The following is a 26,228-nucleotide window of genomic DNA, read 5'->3' as shown; positions in this document are numbered from 1 at the left end:
TACTTTCATACTCTATCTTCCCTTTCCTTATTTCTTGTTTAGTTGTTCTCTGTTGCTTTTTAAAGTTTTCCCAATCCTCCAGTCTCCCACTACTCTTTGCACCTGTGTACACATGAGCTTTTAATTTGATACTATCTTTTATTTCCTTAGTTATCCAAGGCTGGCTCTCCCCACACTTAGTTCTTACTTTTGACTGGAATATACTTCTGTTGAGCACTGTGAAAAATCTCTTTGAAAGTATTCCACTGTTCCTCAACTGTCCTACCAAATAGCCTGTGCTCCCAATCCACATTAGCCAACTCCTCCCTCATCCTGTTGTAGTCTCTCTTGTTCAAGCATAATACACTAGTTTTAGATCTAACTATTTCATCCTCCATCTGAAAGCAAAATTCAATCATCCTATGATCACTCTTTCCAAGAGAATCCCTGACTACAAGATCGTTAATCTTACCTGTCTCATTGTACAGGACTAGATCTAAGATAGCATTTTCCCTTGTAGGTTCACCAACACGCTGCTCAAGAAAGCCATCACGGATGCATTCTATGAAGTCCTCCTCAAGACTCCCTTGACCAACCTGATTCACCCAATCTATATGGAAGTTAAAATCCCCCATGACAACTGCCATTCTGTTCTTACAAGCCTCAGTTATTTCTGGGTTAATCGTCTCTGCCACTGCAATATTTTTATTAGGTAGCCTATAGACAACACCCACAGTGATTTTTTTCCCTTTACTATTCTTAATCTCTATCCAGATGGACTCAACATTCTGCTCCATAGATCTTATATTGTCTCTCACAATCACCCTGATCTCACCCCTAATCAAGAGTGCCACCACACCTCCTCTGCCTTCCTGCCTATCTTTCTGTATTTCCTGATACCCTTGGATATTTAATTCCCAGTCATTCCCACCTTGCAACCAGGTTTCTGTAATGGCCACTAAATCATATGCCTTGGTACTGATCTGTACCACCCGCTCCTCCAAGTTTCACCTGTCGCCTGACAGGTCTCTTTCCCCTCCCCCAACCTTTCAAATCTACTCCTCAGCTTTTTTTCTCCAGTCCTGCTGAAGGGTTTCAGCCCGAAACGTCGACTGTACTCTTTTCCATTGATGCTGCCTGGCCTGATGAGTTCCTCCAGCATTTTGTGTGTGTTGCTTGGATTTCTAGCATCTGCAAATTTTCTTTTGTATGCCATACACCTTCTTTACCACCCTATCTACTGTACTGATGTACTCATTTTCAAGGAGCTATGGACTTGCACCACAAGATCTCTGCACATCACTGCTTTCAATGGTCCTGCCACTTTTCCTTTATATTTGACTGCCTAAACTCAACTCCTCCTAACTGTACCTTCAACAACCTATTCTTCATGCTCAACCATTTGTGTGCATACTCCTCAGATGTCTGCTTTTACTTTAAAACCATTTCACTTGAAGTGAAGTATTGTTAGTCCTGACATTAAACTGTTTCAAGGTTTGGTATACCGAGGTTCCACCCGGCGTGGACAATGGTAGAGTTTGGTGTGACGCACCTGATCTCTGAAATGTCGCTCTTGTCCAGTGCTTGGAGTGCACTCACGGCCTGGCCCAGGACGGGAAGAACATTTTTCAGCTCACTGGTTGCCTGCTGCAGATCAACAAAGGAGCAAAACAATGCTTACCTCAGGATTACAGCTCTGCACTCAACACCCTCCAAACTAATCAATAAGCTCTAAGATCTAGGACTCAATACCTCCTTGTGCACCTGGATCCTCAATTTCCTCACTTGCAGACCACAGTCAGTTTGAATTGGCAACAACATTAGCACAGGTGCACCTCAAGGCTATGTGCTTAGCTCCCTGTCCTACCTGGATCACCAACTTAGAGGGCTGTGTACAAGAAAGGCCAGAGTCACTCGAACTTCCCGAGGAGACTGAGGTCCTTTGGAGTCTGCAGGCCTCTCCTTCACACGTTCTACCAGACTGTTGTTGCCAGTACAATCTTCTATGCAGTGGTGTGCTGGGGCAAAGGCATCAACACGGGTGATGCTAACAAGCTCAATAAACTGATTAGAAAGGCTGGCTCTGTTATAGAAGTCAAACTGGACACACTGGAGGCTGCAGTACAGCAAAGGACCCTGCAGAAAATCCTGGGAATTCTGGACAATGTTTCTCATCCTCTGTATGCCACCTTATCAAAACAGAGAAGCACTTTTAGTAATAAGCTAAGACAACTGTGCTGCTGCAAAGAGTGCTATATGAGGTTATTAGGCTGAATAATGAGTCAACATATAGCCAGTGAAGTGATGACCTCCTCCTGTTAGACTGTTTGAAGTAACTTATTTTTTATTTTTTCATACTTCTCTTCTAATATTTGTATATCTGTGCAGTTGTAATGCTACTGTGACACTGTAAACTTCTTTGGGATCAATAAAGTATCGAACTATCTAAAGAAGGCATGGCAGCAACTCTACTTTCTTAGAAGTTTGTGAAGATTAGCAATCCATCCAAAGCCTTGACAAACTTTTAATAGATATACGATGGAGAGTATATTGACTGTTTGCATCATAGCCTGGTGTGTAAACACCATACCCTGGAATGGAAAAGCCTATAAAAAGTAATGGATACAGCTCTGTCCATCATAGTAAAGCCTTCTGCACCATTAAGCACATCTTCACGAAACACTGTCGCAGGAAAGTGGCATCCTTTATCAGGGACCCTCATCACCCACATCATGCTCTCTTCTTGCTGCTGCCAACAAGAGCCTTAGGTCCCATCGCACCAGGTTCAGGAAGAGTTATTTTCTCTCAACCATCAGGCTTCTGAACCAGAGTGCAAAACTTCGCTGACCCTAACACTGAAATATTCCATCTATGAAATCACTTTCAAGGATTCTACAATTCATGACCACAATGCTATCTATCTATCTATCTATTTATTTATTTATAAATAATTGTTTTGTTTTTTCGTTTTGTATTTGCACAACTTGTGGTCTTTTGCACATTGGCTGTTTGTCCATCTTTGCTGTGTGCAGTTTTTCATTGATTTTATTGTATTTCTTTTAGCATTCTGGATGCTCCCAAGATAATGAATCTTAGGGTGACATGTATGTACTTTGATAATTACTTTCCTTTGAACTTTGAACTGGTATAAATTAGTGAATGAATATCAACAGACATGTTCAACGCATGCAGTCTCCTCCCCAGGATGGGGGAAATCAAGGAACTAGTGGGCATAAGTTTAAGGTGAGAGGGGAGGGATTGAACAGGAAGGACAATTTCTTCACCTAGAGAGTATTCAGTATATGGAATGAGCTGCCAGAGAAAGTGGTTGAGGCAGGAACATTAACAAAATTTAAAAGTCAGTTGGACAGGTTCATGGATAGGAAAGGTTCAAAGGGATATGGGCCAAACACAGGCAAATGGAAACAGCTTAGATGATTATCTTGGTCAATACTGACCATTTGAGCTAAAAGGCCTATTTCCATGTTCTCTGATTCTCTGTTCATGATTAGTCCAGGGCTCACAGTTCTTGAGCACCTTCCACAACCTCAGGGCACTCCAGTCAGGACTTGGGAGTTGGAATTTAGGTTCTGATTATGATGACAGGCGATTTCTGCATGGCAGATTCCCACACATGGCAAAGTGAAAATGACTAAATTACATCCATTTATGATGCTGATTGAGGAACAGGGAAGGGCACTGGGGAAGTTCTTCTGATCTTTACAACAGTGTCTAAGAATCTTTCATATGTGTAGCTGAAGACATAAGCAGGTCTCAGTTGAAGCACTGCATTCAGAAGGCAGAGCATCATTAGTGGGCTGTAGATTACTGGGGTTCACTGGCACTGGGCTAGTTGTGGGCTGAAACTGGCTGGGATTCACTGGCACTAGGTAATGATGGGCTGAGGTTGGTTAGAACATCAGCACTGGGCCAGTGTCAGATTGAAATAGGCTGAGATTCACTCACTCTGGGCCAGTAGTGGGCTGAAACGGGCTGGGACATTGCTAGCACTGACTGAAGCTTTGGAACTGCCTTAGGGGGCTGTAGGAGTACTGTATTTGGTCCCTGATTCTCTTTGCTCTTGTAGTATAGCAGAGCTGGTTTGAATGGCACTGCAGGAAGACCTAGAACATGACTTCTCTGCTCATTGCCAACAGACTCATCGGTGTCACATCTTACATGTTTCACAGTAATCCTCCAGTGACTTTGGGCATCAATTTCCTGACTTCTGGTGAACAATTCCCTATTCTTAGCACAACGATGCACTCTGCTGGTCCGGGTCAAACTGATGAATCAAATTTTGGCTACATGATTAGCAGGGAGGATGAACTTAGACAGCAAGAAGATATCTGTAGCACATTGAATTGGACAGTTCTGCTCTCTGTAAAAAAGCTTGCTCTGCACACCTCCTTTAAATTATCCTCTTCTCACCTTAAAGCTATGGCCTCTCGTATTAAACATTTCTACCCTTGAAAAAAATACTCTGACTGTCTACCCTTTTCTACCTCTCAAAATTGTATAAGCTTCTGCCAAGTCTCACCTCAGACTACAATGTTCTACAAAGAACAATGTAATTTTGTCTGGCCTTTCCTTATACAGTACCTAACACTCTTTAATCCAGACAACTTCCCGGTGAACCTCTTCTGCACCCTCACTAAAGCCAAATCCTTCCTATAATGTGGCAACCAGAACTGCACACTATACTCCAAATGCAGAATAAACCAAAGTTTTGTACTTTGGTTGTGTTGCTAGGATTGGGAACTTGTATTTATGAAAAGGTATGATAGTGCAATCCTACATTCGATTGCTGCCACTGAAGTGCACAGAGAAATATCAACTTGTAGCGGTGTGCTACATGCAGCGCTAAAATAACGACACGGAGTCGGTAAACTGCAGCCAAAGACTAAGTTTATTTCAACTCCACAGTCTTGCTTTAAAGCCTGTCTCTCTCACCAGATACCTTGAGAGGCCCTACTGAAACCCCCTCAGGCTTTCTTCCTTTGTCCCTGCACTCTGGCTAATTGTCAGCCGGTTCGAGTGTGCTAGTAATTGGGTCGCCACATAACCCCCCCCCCCCCACCCCCAGAACCGGCGATACACCCCCAAATGTCCACAGTCTGGGCCGGACCCTGTTTGGGAGGTCGGCCTCTGCGCCGCGGTGCCGGAAACTCGACCGGCTGCGCCAAGTCCACATGGGCCGGTTTGAGTCGGTCCACCGTGAAAACCTCCTCTCTCCCCCCAACGTCCAGCACAAACGTGGACCCGTTGTTCCTGATCACCGTAAATGTCCCCTCATAGGGCCGTTGCAGCGGTGGCCGATGCCCGCCCCGTCGTACAAACACAAACTTACAGTTCTGCAGGTCTTTGGGTACGCAGGTCGGGTTCTGCCCATGCTGCGAAGTGGGTACGGGGACCAGGGCACCGAGCCTCTCGCGTAGTCTGCCCAGGACTGCTGCGGGCTCGTCCTCTCGCCCCCTTGGGGCTGGTATGAACTCCCCGGGAACGACCAGGGGTGCGCCGTACACCAACTCGGCCGACGAAGCGTGCAGATCGTCCTTGGGCGCCGTGCGGATGCCGAGTAGGACCCAGGGAAGCTCGTCCGCCCAGTTAGCTCCACGCAGGCGGGCCATGAGAGCCGACTTCAGGTGATGGTGGAAACGCTCCACCAGTCCGTTCGACTGTGGGTGGTAGGCAGTGGTGTGGTGCAGCTGAGTCCCCAACAGGCTGGCCATCACTGACCACAGGCTGGAGGTAATGGGCGCCTCTGGGCGCCTCTGTCGGAGGTAATGTGGGCCGGTACACCAAAGTGGGACACCCAGGTGGTGATCAGTGCCCGGGCGCAAGATTCAGAGGTGGTGTCGGTGAGTGGGACCGCCTCTGGCCATCTTGTGAACCGGTCCACGATAGTCAGGAGGTGCCGTGCCCCGCGCAACACTGGCAGGGGGCCCACGATATTCACATGAATGTGGTCGAAACGCCGGTGGGTGGGGTGGAACTGCTGCGGCGGGGCCTTGGTGTGTCGCTGCACCTTGGCCGTCTGGCAGTGCATGCACGTTCTGGCCCAGTCACGGACCTGCTTGCGGAGTCCGTGCCAAACGAACCTGCTGGAGACCATCCGGACGGTAGTGCGGATGGAGGGGTGGGCCAAGTTATGAATGGAGTCGAAAACACGTCGTCGCCAAGGTGCCGGGACGACAGGACGGGGCTGGCCGGTGGCGACGTCACAGAGTAGGGTCCTCTCACCTGGGCCTACGGGGAGGTCCTGGAGCTGCAAACCGGAGACTGCGGTCCTGTAACTCGGGATCTCCTCATCTGCCAACTGTGCCTCAGCCAGTGCCTCAAAGTCTACCCCTTGGGAAAGGGTGTGAATGTTAGGGCGAGAGAGCGCATCCGCCCCGACATTGTCCTTACCCGAGACGTGCCGGACGTCCGTCGTGTATTCAGAGATGTAGGACAGATGGCGCTGCTGGTGGGATGACCAGGGTTCGGACACCTTTGTGAATGTAAAGGTAAGCGGTTTGTGGTCCGTGAACGCGGTGAAGGGCCTACCTTCTAAGAAGTACCTGAAATGCCGGATTGCCAGGTATAGCGCCAACAGCTCCCGGTTGAAAGCACTGTATTTGAGCTCGGGTGGCCGCAGGTGTTTGCTGAAAAACGCCAGGGGTTGCCAGCGGCCCGCGATGAGCTGCTCCAGTACCCCACCAACTGCCGTATTAGATGCGTCCACTGTGAGGGCGGTAGGGACGTCCATTCTGGGGTGCACTAGCATCGTGGCATTCGCCAAGGCATCCTTCGTTTGAATGAAAGCGGCGGCGGACACCTCGTCCCAGGTAATGTCCTTGTCCGGACCGGACAGCAAGGCGAACAGGGGGCGCATGATCCAGGCAGCTGAAGGGAGGAAGCGGTGGTAGAAATTGACCATACCTACGAATTCCTGGAGGCCTTTGACCGTGGTGGGTCGGGGGAAATGGCAGACCGCATCTACCTTAGCGGGCAGAGGGATTGCCCCGTCTGTGGTAATCCTGTGGCCCAGGAAGTCAATGGTGTCGAGCCCGAACTGGCATTTGGCCAGGTTGATCGTTAGACCATAGTCACTCAGCCGGGCATAGAGTTGTCGGAGGTGGGACAGATGCTCCTGACGACTGCTGCTGGCTATGAGGATGTCATCCAAATAGATGAATGCGAAGTCCAGGTCGCGTCCCACCGCGTCCATCAACCGCTGGAACGTCTGTGCGGCATTCTTCAGGCCGAACGGCATGCGGAGGAACTCAAAAAGACCGAACGGGGTGATGAGAGCCGTTTTGGGGACGTCGTCCGGATGCATCGGGATTTGATGGTATCCGCAGATGAGGTCTACCTTGGAGAAGATCAGGTTTGCTGCAAAGTCCTGAATGTGCGGCACAGGGTAGCGATCCGGTGTTGTAGCCTCGTTCAGCCTGCGGTAGTCGCCGCACGGTCTCCAGCCCCCTGTCGCTTTGGGCACCATGTGCAGGGGGGAAGCCCATGGGCTGTCGGACCGCCGAATGATCCCCAATTCTTCCATCCTCTTGAACTCCTCTTTCGCCAGTCGGAGCTTGTCCGGGGGAAACCGCCGAGCGCGGGCATGGAGGGGTGGTCCCTGGGTCAGGATGTGGTGCTGTATGCCGTGTCGGGGCATGGCTGCCGCGAACTGCGATGCCAGAACCAATGGGAAATCCGCCAGGACCCTGGTGAAGTCATTGTCGGACAGCGTGATGGAGCCGAGGTGAGGGGCTGGCAACTGGGCTGCACCCAGGGAGAACGTCTGAAAGGTCTCGGCATGAACCAGTCTCTTCCTGGGCAGGTCGACCAGTAGGCTGTGAGCCCGCAAGAAATCCGCACCCAGAAGCGGTTGGGCTACGTCGGCCAGTGAGAAGTCCCACGTAAACTGGCTGGAGTCGAACCGTAGCTGCACCGGACGGGTGCCATAAGTCCTTATAGTGCTGCCGTTCGCGGCCCGTAGGGGGGACCCGGCGCCCTGCTGCGGGTGTTGTAACTCGTCGGAGGTAAGACGCTGATCTCAGCACCGGTGTCGACCAAAAACCGGCGTCCCGACTGCTTGTCCCAGACATACAGGAGGCTATCCCGATGGCCAGCCGTCATCGCCATCAGCGACGGCTGGCCCTGGCGTTTCCCGGGAACTGGCAGGGCGGGCGACAACGGCGGGCTTCTGCGCCCCACCGCTGGTGGTAGAAACACCATCGCTCGTTGGGCTCCACACCCCGGCCACTGGGTTTAGCGGGCTCTGCGGCCGGGCCTGGACTGGTTTGCTGCTGGGAGCGTGGCCCTGTGATCTGTGCGATGGATGCCCCACTCTCCTTCTTGGCGTTCCACAGCAAGTTCGCCCGGGCTGCCACCTTCCGGGGGTCGCTGAAATCCGCGTCGGACAGCAGCAGGCGTATGTCCTCGGGCAGCTGCTCCAGGAATGCCTGCTCAAACATGAGGCAGGGTGTGTGTCCGTCGGCCAGAGACAACATCTCATTCATTAAAGCTGATGGGGGCCTGTCTTCCAAGCCATCCAGGTGCAGTAAACGGGCAGCTCGCTCGCGGCGGGAGAGCCCGAAAGTCCCTATGAGCAGGGTTTTGAATGCCGTGTACCTGCCGTCCGCCGGGGGAGACTGTACGAACTCTGCGACCTGGGCCGCTGTGTCCTGGTCAAGGGAGCTCACCACGTAGTATTAACGGGTGTCCTCTGAGGTTATCTGCCGAACGTGGAATTGGGCTTCTACTTGCTGAAACCATAGGTGAGGTTGTAGCGTCCAGAAGCTTGGCAGCTTCAAGGAAACCGCATTAACAAATGCAGCGTCTGCCATCTCCGGTCCAAAAACGTTTGGACCGTCGCGGTCACCAATTGTAGCGGTGTGCTACATGCAGCGCTAAAATAACGACACGGAGTCGGTAAACTGCAGCCAAAGACTAAGTTTATTTCAACTCCACAGTCTTGCTTTAAAGCCTGTCTCTCTCACCAGATACCTTGAGAGGCCCTACTGAAACCCCCTCAGGCTTTCTTCCTTTGTCTCTGCACTCTGGCTAATTGTCAGCCGGTTAGAGTGTGCTAGTAATTGGGTCGCCACAAACTAATTAAATGTCACAAGAAAAGCCTAGACACAGCCACATTACATCACTGAATTACCAGCAACATGCAAGATAGACATGCAAATTTCAGGCCAATGAAGCATGGGGAAAGGACGGGATATAATAATTTGCTTACCTCGGCATACTCCTGCACAACTTGTGTCTCCTCAGCCATAATCTCCTCCTCCTGTTTGACTATAGCTCGAACCTCCTCCATAGCATCAGTGTCATCCTGAAGTTTCTTCATTAACTGTTCAACTTCCTGGAGAGAGCAGGTATCAGTCAGTTCACTCGGTATGTGGCTCTTTGCAGAGAGGGTCACTTAGATAAATTTCTACTTTGTGTTATGAGCAGTCAACAGAGCACACAAGCATCCAAAGTGATGATGGTTAATCAAGGACTATATCACATCACAGCTGTCCAGAAATGTCCATCTCCAATGTCCAAAAAATTATTATCCTTGATGTTTCACCATTATTGTCCACAAAAGGGACATTCTCTTCAAATACAATCACATTTGGCAGCCAATGTGGTCACATTATACCAAAAATATTAATTTCAAAATGGTTATTATTTAGACCATAAGACCTAGGAGCAGAATTAGGCCCTTTAGCCCATTGAGTCTACTCCGCCATTCCATCATGGCTGATTTATTTTCCCTCTCAACCCCATTCCCCTGCCTTCTCCCTGTAACCTTTGACACCCTGATTAATCAAGAACCTATCGACCTCTGCCTTAAATATACCCAATGACATGGCCAGCACAGCCATCTGTGGCTAATAATTTCGCTAATTCACTCCCTTGTAGCTAAATAAATTTTTCCTCATCTCTGATACTACAGTGATTGGCCTAATCTCAAATAATAACGAGGCAGCCTACAGAGGAGAAGACATCACCCTGACACAGTGGTGTCAAGAAAACCTCTCCCTCAATGTCGCAAACACAAAGGTGCTGGTTGTGGATTACAGGAGGAATGGAGACAGGCTAACCCCTATTGACATCAATGGATCTGGGGTTGAGAGGGTAAACAGCTTTAAGTTCCTCAGCATGCACATCACCGAGGACCTCACGTGGTCTGTACACACCGGCTGTGTGGTGAAAAGGCACAACATCACCTCTTTCACCTTGGACAGTTGAATGAGTTTGGTATGGGCCCCCAAATCCTAAGGACTTCCTACAGGGGCACAATTGAGAGCATCCTGACTGGCTGCATCACTGTCTGGTACGGGGACTGTACTTCCCTCAATTGCAGGACTCTGCAGAGAGAGGTCCGGACAGCCCAGCACATCTGTAGATGTGAACTTCCCTCAATTCAGGATGTTTACAGAGACAGGTGTGTAAACATAGAACATAGAATAGTACAGCACATTACAGTCCCTTCGGCCCACAATATTGTGCCGACCCTCAAACCCTGCCTCACATATAACCCCCCACCTTAAATTCCTCCATATACCTGTCTAGTAGTCTCTTAAACTTCACTAGTGTATCTGCCTCCACCACTGACTCAGACAATGCATTCCATGCACCAACCACTCTCTAAGTAAAAAAACCTTCCTCTAATATCCCCCTTGAACTTCCCTTAAAAGACTTCCCTAAAAGGCCTTAAAGCCATGTCCTCTTGTACTGAGCAGTGGTGCCCTGGGGAAGAGGCACTGGCTGTCCACTCTTTCTATTCCTCTTAATATCTTGTACACCTCTATCATATCTCCTCTCATCCTCCTTCTCTCCAAAGAGTAAAGCCCTAGCTCCCTTAATCTCTGATCATAATCCATACTCTCTAAACCAGGCAGCATCCTGGTAAATCTCCTCTGTACCCTTTCCAATGCTTCCACATCCTTCCTATAGTGAGGCGAACAGAACTGGACATAGTAAAAAGGGCCTGAAGGATCAATGGGGACCTGAGTCACCCTAACCACAAACTATTTCAGCTGCTACCACTGGGAAACGGTATCGCAGCATAAAAATCAGGACCAACAGGCTCTGGGACAGCTTCTTCCACCAGGCCATCAGAATGATTAATACAATTAATACAATTGTATTTCTATGTTATATTGACTGTCCTGTTGTACATACTATTTATTATAAATTACTATAAATTGCACATTGCACATTTAGACAGAGACATAACGTAAAGATTTTTACTCCTCATGTATGTGAAGGGTGTAAGTAATAAAGTTAATTCAATTCAATTCTAAATGGACATACCTGAATTCTGAAGCTGTGCCCTCGATTCCTAGACTCCTCACTATGGGAAACATACTTTCCACGTTCACTCAATTCAGACCTTTCAATATTCAATAGGTTTCAATGAGACCCACCCCTCATTCTTCTAAACTCCAGTGAGAAAAGGCCAAGCGCCATCAAATACTCCTCATACAGTAGGTTAACCCTTTCATTCCTGAGATCATGCACATGAATCTCCTTTGGGCACTCTCCAATGCCAGCATATCCTTTCTTAGAAAAGGGACCCAAAACTACTCACAATGCTCAGTCTGACCAATGCGTTATAAAGCATTACATCCTTTTATATTCCTCTTGAAATGAATGTGAACAATGCATTTGCCTTTCTTACCACTGACACAACATGCAAGTTAACCTTTAGGGAATCTTGCACAAGGATTCCAGAGTAAATAAACAACTAAATCAATTATGTATATTGAGTAGATTAAAAATGTGCAAGAACAGAAATACTGTATATTAAAAAAAGTGAAGTAGTGTCTAAAGGTTCAATGTCCATTTAGGAATCGGATGGGATAGGGGAAGAAGCTGTTCCTGAATCGCTGAGTGTGTGGCTTCAGGCTTCTGTATCTCCTACCTAATGGTAACAGTGAGAAAAGGGCATTCCTGGGTGCTGGAGATCCTTAATAATGGACACTGCCTTTCTGAGTGTGGTGAACTGTCTGGACACGCCCCCCCGCAGACTGCTCCTGTGGCTCCTCCCACAAACCGTGGCTCCTCCCACAGAATCCGGTATAAAGGCAGTTGGAGGCACAGCCCCTTCCTCAGTCTCCAGGATGTTGTGTGGTGGTCACTTGCTGCTTGTTCTTTCTTCCAGCCAATAAAAGCCTATATCTCGCCTCACGTCTCCGAGAGTTATTGATGGTGCATCACTGAAACACTGCTCCCTAAAGATGTCCTGGACTTTGTAGACTAGTACTCAAGATGGAGCTGACTCGATTTACAACCTTCCGAAGCTTCTTTTAGTCCTGTACAGTAGCGCCTCCATGCCAGACAGTGATGCAGCCTGTCAGAATGCTCTCCACGGTGCACCTATAGAAGTTTTTCAGTGTATTTGTTGACACGCCAAATCTCTTCAAACTCTTAATAAAGTATAGCCATTGTCTTGCTTTCTTTATAACTACATCAATATGTTGGGATCAGGTTAGATCCTCAGAGATCTTGACACCCAGGAACTTGAAGCTGCTCACTCTCTCCACTTCTGATTCCTCTGTGAGGATTGGTATGTGTTCCTTCATCTTACCCTTCCTGAAGTCCACAATCAGCTCTTTTGTCTTACTGACATTGAGTGCCAGGTTGTTGCTGTGGCACCACTCCACTAGTTGGCATATCTCACTCCTGTACACCCTCTCGCCACCACCTGAGATTCTACCAATAACGGGTTGTATCGTCAGCAAATTTGTAGATGGTACTTGAGCTATGCCTAGCCACACAGTCATGGGAATATAGAGTGTAGAGCAGTGGCCTAAGCACATACCCGAGGCGCACCAGTGTTAATTGTCAGCAAGGAGGATATGTTATCACCAATCCGCAGAGATTGTGGTCTTCCGGTTAGGAAGTCGAGGATCCAATTGTAGAGGGAGGTACGGAGGCCCAGGTTCTGTAACTTCTCAATCAGGACTGTGGGAATGATGGTATTAAATGCTGAGCTGTAGTCGATGAACAGCATCCTGATGTAGGTGTTTGTGTTGTCCAGGTGGTCTAAAGCCATGTGGAGAAGCCATTGAGATTGCGTCTGCCATTGACCTATTGTGGCAATAGACAAATTGCAGTGGGTCCAGGTCCTTGCTGAGGCAGGTGTTCAGTCTAGCCATGATCAACCTCTCAAAGCATTTCATCATTGTCGATGTAAGTGCTACTGGGCAATAGTCATTAAGGCAGCCCACATTATTCTTCTTAGGCACTGGTATAATTGTTGCCTTTTTGAAGCAAGTGGGAACTTCCGCCCATAGCAGTGAGAGTTTGAAAATGTTCTTGAATACTACTGCCATTTGACTGACGTAGGTTTTCAGAGCCTTACCAGGTACTCCATCAGAACCTTCCACCTTGCAAGGGTTCACTCTCTTTAAAGACAGCCTAACATCGGCCTCTGAGACAGAGATCACAGGGTCATCAGGTGCAGCAGGGATTTTCACAGCTGTAGTTGTGTTCTCCCTTCAAAGCAGGCATAGAAGGCATTGAGTTCATCTGATAGTGGATCATCGCTGCCATTAATGCTATTGGGTTTTGCTTTGTAGGAAGTAATGTCTTGCAGTCCCTGCCAGAGTTGCCGTGCATCCGATGTCATTTCCAACCTCATTCGAAATTGTCTCTTTGCCCTTGAAATAGCCCTCTGCAAATCATACCCGGTTTTCTGGTACAGGCCTGGGTCACCAGACTTGAATGCCACAGATCTAGCCTTCAGTAGACAACATACCTCCTGGTTCATCCACGGCTTTTGGTTTGGGAATGTGCAGTAAGTGTTCGTGGGCACACACTCTTCCACACAGGTTTTAATGAAGTAGGTAACAACTGCAGCATACTCATCCAGGTTCGAAGATGAATCCCTGAGTACAGTCCAGTCCACTGATTCAAAGCAGTCCTGTAGGTGCTCCTGTGCTTCCCTTCTTGGTCCTCACTGCTGCAGTCTTCAGTGTCTGCCTATACTCAGGGAGTAGAAGTACAGCCAGGTGATCAGACTTCCCGAAGTGAGGGTGTGGAATAGCACAGTAGGCATTCTTGATGGTGGTGTAGCAATGGTCCAGAGTGTTGTTTCCACTGCAAGTGATCTGTTGATGATAGTTGCTTAGTGATATTTCCAGACTGGCCTGGTTAAAATCTCCCAATACGGTGGTGAAGGCGTTAGAGTGCTCTGTTTCGTGCATCTTGATCCCATTGCTCAGGTCATCTAAAGCCTGCTTGACATTGACCTGAGGTAGAATGTAAACTGCTACCAAAATGACCCTAGAGAACTCCTGTGGTAGGTTAAAAGGACAGCACTTTACTGCTAGATATTCCAGGTCTAGTGAGTAGAATTGGGACAGCACTGATATATTTGTGCACTAAGAAGAGTTGGTCATGAAGCACACTCCTCCACCTCTGCTTTTGAGAGACTTCTGCCAAAGTGCATGGCTATGCACTTCCTTATACTATATTCCATCTGCCACTTATTTGCCCATTCCCCATTCTGTCTAAGACCTTCTGCAGACACCCTGCTTCCTCAACACTAACTGCCCTTCCACCTAGTTTAATATTGTGTGCAAACCTGGCCCCAAAGCCATCAATTCCTCCTTCTAAATCATTGACATACAACATGAAAAGAAGCTGTCTCAACACCAATCCCTGCGGAACACTGCTAGTCACCAGCAGCCAACCAGAAAAGGCCCCCTTTATGCCCACTCTTTGCCTCCTACCAGTCAGCCAATCTTCTAACTATTCCAGTACCTCTCCTGTAATACCATAGGCTCTTATTTTGTTAATAAGCCTCATATGCAGCACCAAATCTAAGGCTTTCTGAAAATCCAAATAAACAGCATCCACTGCCTCTCCTTTGTCCATCCTGTCTGATATATCTTCAAAGAATTCCAACAGATTTTTCAAGCAAGGTTTCCCCTTTAGAAAATCATGCTGACTTTGGGCTATTTTACCATTTGCCTCCAAGTACCCCAAGTCTTTAACAGACTCCAACATCTTTTTAGCTACTGAAGTCAGGCTAAATGGCCTATAATTTCCTTTCTTCTGCCTCCCTCCCTTATTAAAGAGTGGAGTAATATTTGCAATTTTCCAGACCTCAGGAATCATTCCTGAATCCAATGATTTTTGAAGGATCATTACTAATGCCCCCACAATCTCTTCAGCTACCTCTTTCAGAACCCTGGGGTGTAGATCTTCTGGTCCAGGTGATATATCTACCTTCAGACTTGTCAGCTTCCCAAGCACCCTCTCCTTAGTAATAACAATGATACTCACTTCTGCCCCCTGACACTCTCTCATTTCTGGCATTCTGTGAGTGTTTTCCAACGTGAAGACTGACACAAAATACTTATTAAGTTCCTCCGCCATTTCTTTGTCCCCCATTACTACCTCTCCAGCATATTCACCAGCGATCTGATATCCACTCTCATCTCTCTTTTACCCTTTGCTATCTGAAAACATTTTCTTTTTACCTTCATTTACATTATTGTCTGGCTTAGCTTTATAATTAATCATTTCTCTCCTTATGGTGATTTAGTTGCCGTCCATTGCTTTTTAAAAGTTTCCTAATCTTCTACCTTCTCACTAATTTTTGCTATATTATTTTCCCTCCCTTTTGCTTTTATGCTGTATTGATTTCCTTTGTAGGCCACAGTTGCCTCATCCTCCCTTTAGAACACTTCTTAATCTTTGGGATGTATCTTTCTTGCAGTTTCTCCCAGAAACACCAGCCATTGTTGCCTGCTGTCATCTTTGCCGTGTCCCTTTCCAATTAACTTTGGCCAGCTCCCCTTTCATGCCTCAGTAATTCCCTTTACTCAACTGTAATAGTGATATGTTCAATTGTAGCTTCTCCTTCTCAAGTTGCAGGGTGAATTCTATCATATTGTGATCACTGCCTCCTAAATGTTTCTTTACCTTAAAACTTTCTAATCAAATTGGGGTCATTACATAACATGCAATCCAGAATTGCTGTTCACCAAATGGACTCAACCACAAACTGCTTTAAAAACCCATCTTGTAGGCATTCTACAAATTTCCTCTCTTGGGATTTAGCAGTAGTCCAGCTGAAAGAGTGCCCCGGCAGTCCACCTAATACTATAAAATAGCTGAATTCCTGGTTCCAGTAGCTGCCCAGGCAAATGCTGGTCAATATTATGAATGTATTAATAGTATAGCAGAAATATTGCATAACACCCCAAATGCTCCCCAACTGTGAAGCACGGTGGAAGAAGCATCATGATTTGGGGCTGCTTTGCTGCCTCAGGGCCTAGACAGCTTGCATTCATTAAGGGAACAACAAATTAAAAATTGCATCAAGACATTTTACAGAAGAAACTGAAATTGAACCACATAAGTTGCAAGTACATCCTTTAGGGAATCATATGGCTCAATTTGCAGATGCTAAAGCTCCAGAATCATGTTTGAAGCAAAGTCAATATACCAGAACCAGTTTTGATATGAACTGATTCTAATTATGTTAGGAAGGCAGTAGAAAGACATCTTCCAATCTGGTCAACTACTGGATGGAGAACACATAAAGATAAGCTACTTACACATTTGTTGACTTGGAAGAATATTTATGAATTATTACTGATTCAACCATTTGTACAGGTGTTACACATTCTGGAACATACTCCAGGCCACTTACACAGCTATGGTAATAAACTATCAAAACATGTAGTCAGGATGGATCTTACAACAGCAAGAGAGGCCAGGCTTTTGTTAGTAACCAGGATTATGTTTTAAGAATTCTCCTGGATACTACTAAACCCAATCCCAGAAGAACTCCAACACAGTACAGCTATGAAGCCCTAAAAAACGTAAGAAACAAATACCTCCTGCCCACAAGCGGCAAGACTGATTCAAGAAGCCCACCAAGGATTCGGACACAATCACGGTGGTGGACAAGACACTCACGTGAAATTACCATGTTATATTGGTGACCTTACATGTTGAATGATTATAAGCTTTCATCTTGGACCTCCAGAAAGTGTCCACAGATGGGTGATTGATAAGTTCATGGCCTAAGGTAGAAGAAGATGAGTTATACAGCTCTCATTACATGCACACGCAGGTCAACTCTTTGAGTGATTATGTAGAAAGCTTGAAGTTAATAACTCATCTCCTTCTACCTTAGGCCATGAACTTATCAATCACCCCTGCTGTGGACACTTTCTGGAGGTCCAAGATCCGTATGCTCCACGACTGCTGGACTAAGTGTGTAAATGTAGGAGGGGACTATGTTGAAAAATAAATGTGCTAGGTTTTCTAAAATTGACTCCTTCTACCTCAGGCCATGAACATATCAATCACCCCTTGTAATTTCTTTATTTAGTGATTCTGCTTCCATGCTGCCCCTGCAACCCCCGACAACCCAATTAACCCTAATCTAATCACGGCACAATTTACAATGACATCTTTGTGGGAGGAAACTGGAGAAAACCTATGCGTTCCACAGGGAGGATGTACAGAGAGTCTTTTCAGTGTAGGAATTGAACACTGAACTCCAGAAGTCCCTGAGGTGTAATAGTGCCACACTCACCATTACATTATCATAGCATTAGATTAAATAAAATTAAAATTCAAACATTTACTCTGACTGCATTGCGAATGAAATAAACATTTCATGGAAAGGCTAAGAATCACTTGTGAAAATGACTAATGATACCCTATCAAAACTGAAAGATTCCAGCCCAGATATTGAAGGTAAACTAATGGAAGAATCCCTTGACATCAATCCCTCTACACTTGAAGAAATGTATAGACACTGTTATGTTATTGAATGGTCCCACTCATGGAAATGTGACATTGAAACCATTAGACTAGAACATTGTGAAAAATAATTTTAAAATTAAGATTTTTCTACATTTGACAAATATCTCATTGCACTTTCCCTTTATGGTCAGCAAGTATATGAACGGACCTACTACAAAGATTTTAGACTTTTCCATTTCTCCAGCTATGGACACTATCCCACTTCATTGTCAATTTTCTGCACTAGTAGGTTATGTTCTAAATGGTTCAGCGAAGTCCTTGATCTGATTTTTGTATGGGATAATAAGATGGAAAGATGCATTGAAGTAGAACGTAAGATAAAACAAAAATGTTTTCCTCTCTGGTCAATGAAACTGATAAGCCCAATAAGCCTTTTTGAGATTTTAGTCCCATAGAATATTGCATCTACCCAGATTTCCTATTTGCCCTTAATCAAAGAGTCACAAATAGTTCATACATTACTCGTGCTGAATCAATGATAAATAATGAATATTCATCAATGAATCAAATTACGGCGGTGCTACAAACCCTGTAGGGTTAAAAAATTATTTTTCACAATGTTCTAGTCTAATGGTTTCAATGTCACATTTCCATGAGTGGGACCATTCAATAACATAACAGTGTCTATATATTTCTTCAAGTGTAGAGGGATTGATGTCAAGGGATTTTTCTATTAATTTACCTTCAATACCCTGTTTACCTTCAACCCATGATAATGTAATGCTGAGTGTGGCACTATTACACCTCAGGGACTTCCGGAGTTCGGAGTTCAATTCCTACACTGAATTCTCTATTTCTGCATAAATATGACCTAAAATGTGATCTGATCTTCACGCAAGTCTTAAAACTAGATAAAGAGAACCCAATTAAATAAATAACACAAAACATTATACTTGTTCATTTATTTATTGAGAAAAAAATGATCCAATATTACATGTATTTGTTGGAAGAAATATGTGAACCTCTGGGATAATGCCTTCTACAAAAGCTATTTGGAATCATGTGTTCCAATCAATGAGATGAGATTGGAGGTATGGTTTGTGGAGGTGCCCTGCCCCATTAAAAACACACACACAAAATCAGGTTACTGATGGAGCCTGCTCATCTCAAGAAAGATATGTTTATGTACACCATGCCTCGATCAAAACAACTTTCAGAGCACCTTAGAAGAAGAATTGTAGAGATGTATGAAGCTGAAAAAGGCTACAAAAGCATTTTTAAAGACCTAAGTGTTCATGAATCCACTTGAAATTATCTACAAATGGAGGAATCTCAGTTCTGTTGCTACTCTCCCTAGGGATGGGCATCCTGCAAAGATCACACCAAGAGCACAAGCTGAAGGAGCAGAAGGAGGTGAAAGAGAACCCAAGGGTAAAATCAAAACAACTGCAGAAATCTCTAGAACTTGCTAAAGTCACAGTTCATGTGTCCACCATAAAAAAAACATTGAACAAGAATGGTGTTAATAGAAGGACACCGTGGAGGAAACCACTGTACACCAAACTGAGAACATTGCTGCATGTCTCAAGTTTACAAAAGACCACCTGGATGTTCCACAACACTTCCAGGAAAATGTTCTGTGGGTAGTGTTATGAACCCCGTAACTGGGTTACTTACCAGCAAAGATAGAGACGTCCATTGGAGTCTGGTGATACTATTTTTAACAGTATTTATTAGTAAAAATACACAAAAATAATATCAATGCAAATATACAGATAATATACGTCGTCAATACTAAACCTAAAAGTGCGGGTATAATAATAATCAATAAGAAATAAGCTCTATCGTCATCTAGGGGATAATGAATTGTCCGATGGAAATATACAGTTCATTTCAGTTCACACAGGCTGCCGTTGTTTGTTTGTCGCTGTGTTGCAATTGTTGGAGAGAGAGAGAGATATAGGAGAATGGGAACAGTTACCGCTAAGGGTTTTGCCAACCTTCCTTTATGATTTCGATCTGTCGGTGCCTCGTTGGTGTGGCCGTTCAAGTGTGACCTCTCCTTTAGCTAAACCGTTCTTCCGTGATGAGCCCGCCACCCAGGCAAGGGAGGACGCACACGAGCTCCCACTGGCTTTCGCTATAAAACGCTGTCACTGGATTTCTAGCGTTTCTCCTGGTGCGTCTAAAGGGGTGTTCCCCAGACCCGTCTTTTATCCTCACTCACAGGGTCTCAGATGTCAATCAGGTTGGGATGATGCAATCCCTCAACCAGACCACGCTGGTTGTCCCCTGAGGGGTTTCAATGAATAGTACAGTACTCAATACACAATTCCGTCTCCAAGAGACAATAGCAGTAATCAGTGGTTCCGTTCCGCTTATGTCAGGAGACATTCCACCTGGTTGTGTATTCTGCGTTGTCTATGGCAACTGCCTTTGCTGTGATCCTGCGTCTCGCTCTCTCATTATTGACATGATGTGTATCTCCCTCATTTCCTGGGTCTCAGACCCAAATAATAGTGATCTTGCGATTCTCAAAAAGGAGGGTGGGGGGGCGACGTTGCACCCTTTGGCCCATCAGAGTTGCTCCACATTCATAACACCCCCATCCTTCTAAGGAATTTTGCCACAGGTAAAAATTAACTAATACAGAGTCTTACAGAATTTCAGAATCTAACACAATACAAAAAGAGTTTTTTTTTCACTACAGAGTAATACAGTTATACATTCAATTCAGCATCTAAACAGTTAGCGATTACATTGTCACTTCCTTTAATATCTTAATATCTTGTACCTTAATAAATTCATGTAGCATCAGACTCCAATTTAATAACCACCTATTTTTATTCCTTTTCTTCAGCAAAACAAATCTAAAGAGTTGTGATCTTAGCTTTCATGTATATTACAAAAGTTCATGCAAATACTAATCTTTATTTTACTTTCAAACTTAACAGTCAATCTTCCATGGTGTTGTCTTTATTATTTACATGCTTTGTCGAAATCCCTTAAAACCGGATCCTGTTAATTAAAGTGGCATCCCATCAACCCTCGCCTCTTTTCCAGTTAACTCCCATGTGGTTAGCTTGTATACCAGTGTGGAATAGGCTTTTGCATGCTCCTTTCATAGGAGTTATTTTATCAACAATGTTTTCCAAACTTAGCCCATTTTCTGAACTTCCACACAATTCTTTATTTTTAAGCAAGTCATTAGTTTTATCTTCAGGACCCTTCATTCTATTAGTTTTCAGTTTAATATCTGCAAGCGATCCCTCTTTGTCCAAACAACATTTCAAATTCTGCCTCTTCACAGCACACCCTTGAATAACATTAGCGCGTGGGGCACCTTTACATTCCAAATCAAACTGTAATTGATTTGCAGGCACCGTGTTAACAAGCCATTGTCCCTTCAGCCTGGTTACTGCTTCTGACACCAATCCAGACTTTAAATTTTCTTCATTCAATTTAGGAACTACACTTTTCCCTTCTCCTTCAATAATAATTTCCACATCACCACCTTTTATCTCCTCACTAACTTTTAACACACCCTTAAACACAAACAACTGGGAATTCTCACTTCCCACTATTATCAAGGTTAACCCTTTCTTCACTGAACCAAGTCCATCTGACCCACAAGGAATGCATTCCTTTTTAACTGAATCAGATACCTCAGACTTTTCCTGAGTTTCATTACTAGGTTCAGTACCATGTGCATCCACATCTTGAACACACTCAAATGGGACATCTGCCTCTTCCAGGCTTTCAATACCCGTCCCCTTTTCAAATTCTAAGTTCCCCTGATTCTCCCAGTTACTCTCTGGGCAACTCCCTTCCAGAGTAAACTCAACCCTGCGGGCTGAAACAACCTCATCTGCCAACCCAGCAGACTCCTTCAACGTAACGGCATCCTTTTCATCTAGGACTGCCCTTATTTTATTATCGGGAACACCTTTAAAATTTTCAACTTCTTCAAACAGTTCTGTCAAGCCAGACAGATCATCCATGTCCAACCCTGGACCTTCTAACAGCCTCATCTGTTTCTCATTTTTACTCCTTGCCTCTATAAATTTCCTCCTGGCTAAGGGTAGGTCTACCTCCTCTCCTTTGCTCTCTTTCACCTCCCTATTCTCCGTTTTACCACCCTCTAACCCCTCTTGGTACAGGGTCAGTAAAAACGTCTCAGCCAAATTGATACTGGCCTGAATTAAACTGGTCCCTTTCTCAGCTGTCTTTCTCGACATGCTGCGAGTGATCGCGCATGCGGGATAGATCTTGGAATCTAGGGGCGGGTCCTCAACACTTACAGGCTGGCTCGTCAGCTTCATTGCTGACCAGACCTCACCACCAGCTAAATCGTTACCCAGAAGGACGTCCACGTCAGTTCTCGGAAATTCTGATCGCACCCCTATTTCAACTGGTCCAGATACCAGCTCACAATTTATAATGATCCTATGCAAAGGCTGAGCTTCTGTTCCTTTTCCTATGCCTCTCAAAGCTACCTCTCCCGTCTCAGGACCAAAATCTAGTACCTTACTGAGAATCAATGACTGCTCAGCTCCAGTGTCTCTCCAGATCCGCACTGGAACTGGTGTTGCTCCCTCTTTCACAGACACGGTCCCTTCTGCAATAAATTTCTCACGCCCCTCTCGTATTCTATCTACCTGGGGCTTTCTCATTGATTTACTGATCAACGCAATACACCCCGTAGGGACTGCTGCTTTCCCTTTTCCTGTCTCCTTCCTCGGAGCAAAGCACTTAGATGCAATATGACCCACCTTTTCACAATTAAAACAGGTCAAGCCAGGACCCCTCCTGCCATCTTGCCTTTCTTCCTCCTTATTTTTACCACTAGCTCCCAGCTGAATATCTGCCTCAGCCAGTGGGCTTTCTCTACCGTCTCTACGGTCTTTCTGGTAACTCTTATTCGAGGAAAACTTTGTCTTGTGGGTTAGGGCATATTCATCTGCGAACCTGGCAAATTCGGATATGGACTTATTCGGCTTCTCGTTCAAATACATCCGGATATCATCCGAAACACAACCTTTAAATTCCTCAATCAGAATTAACTCCCTGAGATGCCAAAAATCTTCTTCCACCATTTCTACTGCACACCAGTGATCCAAGAGCACACCCTTCTCATAGGCAAACTCTGCATATGTCTGATCCCACACTTTCTTTAAATTTCTGAACTTTTGTCTATAGGCCTCAGGTACCAATTCATAGGTCCGAAGAATGGCCTGCTTTACTTCCTCGTAATTCTCAAACTCCTCCTCCTCCTCCACAGACAATGCCGTATATGCCTGTTGTGCCTTCCCCTTTAACACACTTTGTAACAACGCCACCCACTGATCTCTGGGCCACTTCTGATTCACTGCCACCTTTTCAAAATGCAAGAAATAACTATCAACATCCGTCTCCTCGAACGGAGGTACTAACCTAAACTCCCTACTAACATTAAACTGCTCCTCTCGGTCTGGCCCTTGAGCTCTTCGCTCTTTCCTTAACATCTCCATGTCCTGCTCATGTTGCCTCTGTTTCTCCTTCTGCTTTTCAGCTCTTTCCTTCTCCTTTTCAGCTGCTTCCAGCTGTTTTAACCTAATTTCATGTTCCAACCTTAATTTTTCCAGCTCTAACTGAGCCGTCCCACTCGCTGGTACCTTTTCAGGGATATTTTCCAATACCTCAGCCAAAAACACATTCTTCACAATATAATGCTGAGTTATGGCCCTCCGCACCTCCTGCTTTTTCATTGACAACCTCACCTCTGCGAGATTTAGTCCTTTCGCAATATTTACCAAGTCCGACTTTGTGGCATCCTCTAGCGCCTCCGGAGTCGGGTTTTTTATAAATTCGTCTACGTCCATCTTTGCTGGTTTCCCGTCTGGCTACCTGTGCAACCAGATCCAAGTTTGGACTTAAAAGCCCGATTTACTGGCCCTCCAATTTGGTATCAAATCCCGAGACGAGGCCCCAAGTTGTTAACGAACCCCGTAACTGGGTTACTTACCAGCAAAGATAGAGACGTCCATTGGAGTCTGGTGTTACTATTTTTAACAGTATTTATTTGTAAAAATACACAAAAATAATATCAATGCAAATATACAGATAATATACGTCGTCAATACTAAACCTAAAAGTGTGGGTATAATAATAATTAATAAGAAATAAGCTCTATCGTCGTCTAGGGGATAATGAATTGTCTGATGGAAATATAAAGTTCGCTGCAGTTCACACAGGCTGCCGTCATTTGTTTGTCGCTGTGTTGCAATTGTTGGAGAGAGAGAGAGAGATATAGGAGAATGGGAACAGTTACCGCTACGGGTTTTGCCAACCTTCCTTTATGATTTCGATCTGTCGGTGTCTCGTTGGTGTGGCCATTCAAGTGTGACCTCTCCTTTAGCTAAACCGTTCTTCCGTGATGAGCCCGCCACCCAGGCAAGGGAGGACGCACACGAGCTCCCACCGGCTTTCGCTATAAAACGCTGTCACTGGATTTCTAACGTTTCTCCTGGTGCGTCTAAAGGGGTGTTCCCCAGACCCGTCTTTTATCCTCACTCACGGGGTCTCAGATGTCAATCAGGTTGGAATGATGCAATCCCTCAACCAGACCACGCTGGTTGTCCCCTGAGGGGTTTCAATGAATAGTACAGTACTCAATACACAATTCCTTCTCCAAGAGACAATAGCAGTAATCAGTGGTTCCGTTCCACTTATGTCAGGAGACATTCCACCTGGTTGTGTATTCTGCGTTGTCTATGGCAACTGCCTTTGCTGTGATCCTGCGTCTCACTCTCTCATTATTGACATGATGTATATCTCTCTCTCATTTCCTGGGTCTCAGACCCAAAATAATAGCGATCTTGCGATTCTCAAAAAGGAGGGAGGGCAACTTTGCACCCTTCGGCCCCTCAGAGTTGCTCCACATTCGTAACAGTAGATAAAACTAAAGTTGAACTTTCTGGCAGAAATGCAAATTGCTATGTTTTGTGGTAAAAACACCAACACCCCAACTGTGAAGCATGGTGGGAGAAGCATCATGGTTTGGCGCTGCTTTTCTGCCTCAAGGCCTAGACAGCTTGAATTCATTAAGGGAACAACAAATTAAAAATTGCTTCAGAACATTTTACAGGAGAATATCAGAGCAGTAGTCTGTCACCTGAAGCTTAATAGAAGTTGGATAACGCAACAAGACAATGATCTGAAAGGCAAGAGTCAATCAACAATAGAATAGTTTAAAAAGAATAAAATTCTTGTTTTGGAATGGCCAAGTCAAAGTCCTGTCCTTAATCCTATAGAAGTGTTGTGGAAGGACCTGAAGCAAGCAGTTCATACAAGGAAGCCCACCCACATCCCAGAGCTGAAGCAGTTCTGTAAGGAGGAGAGACCTAAAATACCTCCAAGTTGACGTGTAGGACTGATCAACAGTTTCTGGAAATGTTTGGTTAACGTTATTGCTGTACAAGTGAGTCACACGAGAACTGAAAGCAAAGGTTCAGATTCTTCTTCCAACAAATACATGTAATATTCCAAAAGTTTTCTCAATAAATAAATGAACCGTACTTATCTAATTGGATTCTCTTTATCCAGTTTTAGAACTTTTGTGAAGATCTGATAACATTTTAGGTTATATTTATGCAGAATAAGAGAAAGTTCACAAACTTCCTAGCACCACTATATATTTCTGATAAACTTTGACTACAAGTTGTATAAAATGAGGTAAACAAGTGTATGACAAATTTTACTGTTGGAGACCAATTGATAAAACTAAATTTTGGGGTTACAGTGATAATATTACTTCCCAAAAAAATAATATTACATACACAAAAAAGCCTTTGATTACTCAGGACAACAAAGATATTGCTTCCTGGATACTTTTGGATGTACCTTATGGAGTTTGGGCTGCTGATCATGAAATTTCTCTACCACACACCATCTTTTGAAAACACCTATACTTGTTCTATCAGTTCATAATTCAAGTCAGAATAATTGATGCCAAGATTAAGGAAGGCATTTCTGTTGGTCTATAAATCAAACAGGTCATCAATGAAAGGCATTCAAAGAACTTCTAGAGGGACCAGAAAAAATCACATGGAAGGCGTTCAAGGATATTGTTGAAAATTTTCTTGGCAACCATAAAGCTCCAAACTATGTTCAGCTGGTTGACAATATGCTTCAACCATACAAAACTGCTTTGAATCAGTGGACTGGACTGTATTCATTTTTGAACCTGGATGAATATGCTGCAGTTGATACTGACTGAATGGCAGCGATGCTTCACTACCAGATGAACTCAATGCCTTCTATGCCTGCTTTGAAAGGGAGAATACAACTACAGCTGTGAAAATCCCTGCTGCACCTGATGACCCTGTGATCTCTGTCTCAGAGGCCGATGTTAGGCTGTCTTTAAAGAGAATGAACCCTTGCAAGGTGGAAGGTCCTGATGGAGTACCTGGTAAGGCTCTGAAAACCTGCGTCAGTCAAATGGCAGTAGTATTCAAGAACATTTTCAAACTCTCACTGCTATGTGTGGA

At 45.0% G+C, this 26,228-nt stretch overlaps 1 protein-coding gene across 1 annotated transcript in view; it reads right to left on the bottom strand.

Annotated features, from left to right (window-relative positions):
- Positions 1 to 26,228, bottom strand: part of LOC140732660 (dynein axonemal heavy chain 6-like) — a 549,473-nt gene that overhangs the window by 139,123 nt on the left and 384,122 nt on the right. The window contains 2 exon segments of the mRNA XM_073055353.1: positions 1,532 to 1,626; positions 9,209 to 9,334. Of these exon segments, the coding sequence (XP_072911454.1) occupies positions 1,532 to 1,626; positions 9,209 to 9,334 (221 nt within the window).

Source organism: Hemitrygon akajei, chromosome 9 (genome assembly GCF_048418815.1).
Source record: "Hemitrygon akajei chromosome 9, sHemAka1.3, whole genome shotgun sequence".
Lineage (NCBI taxonomy): Eukaryota > Metazoa > Chordata > Chondrichthyes > Myliobatiformes > Dasyatidae > Hemitrygon > Hemitrygon akajei.
This window is presented reverse-complemented; position numbering and strand designations above follow the sequence as displayed.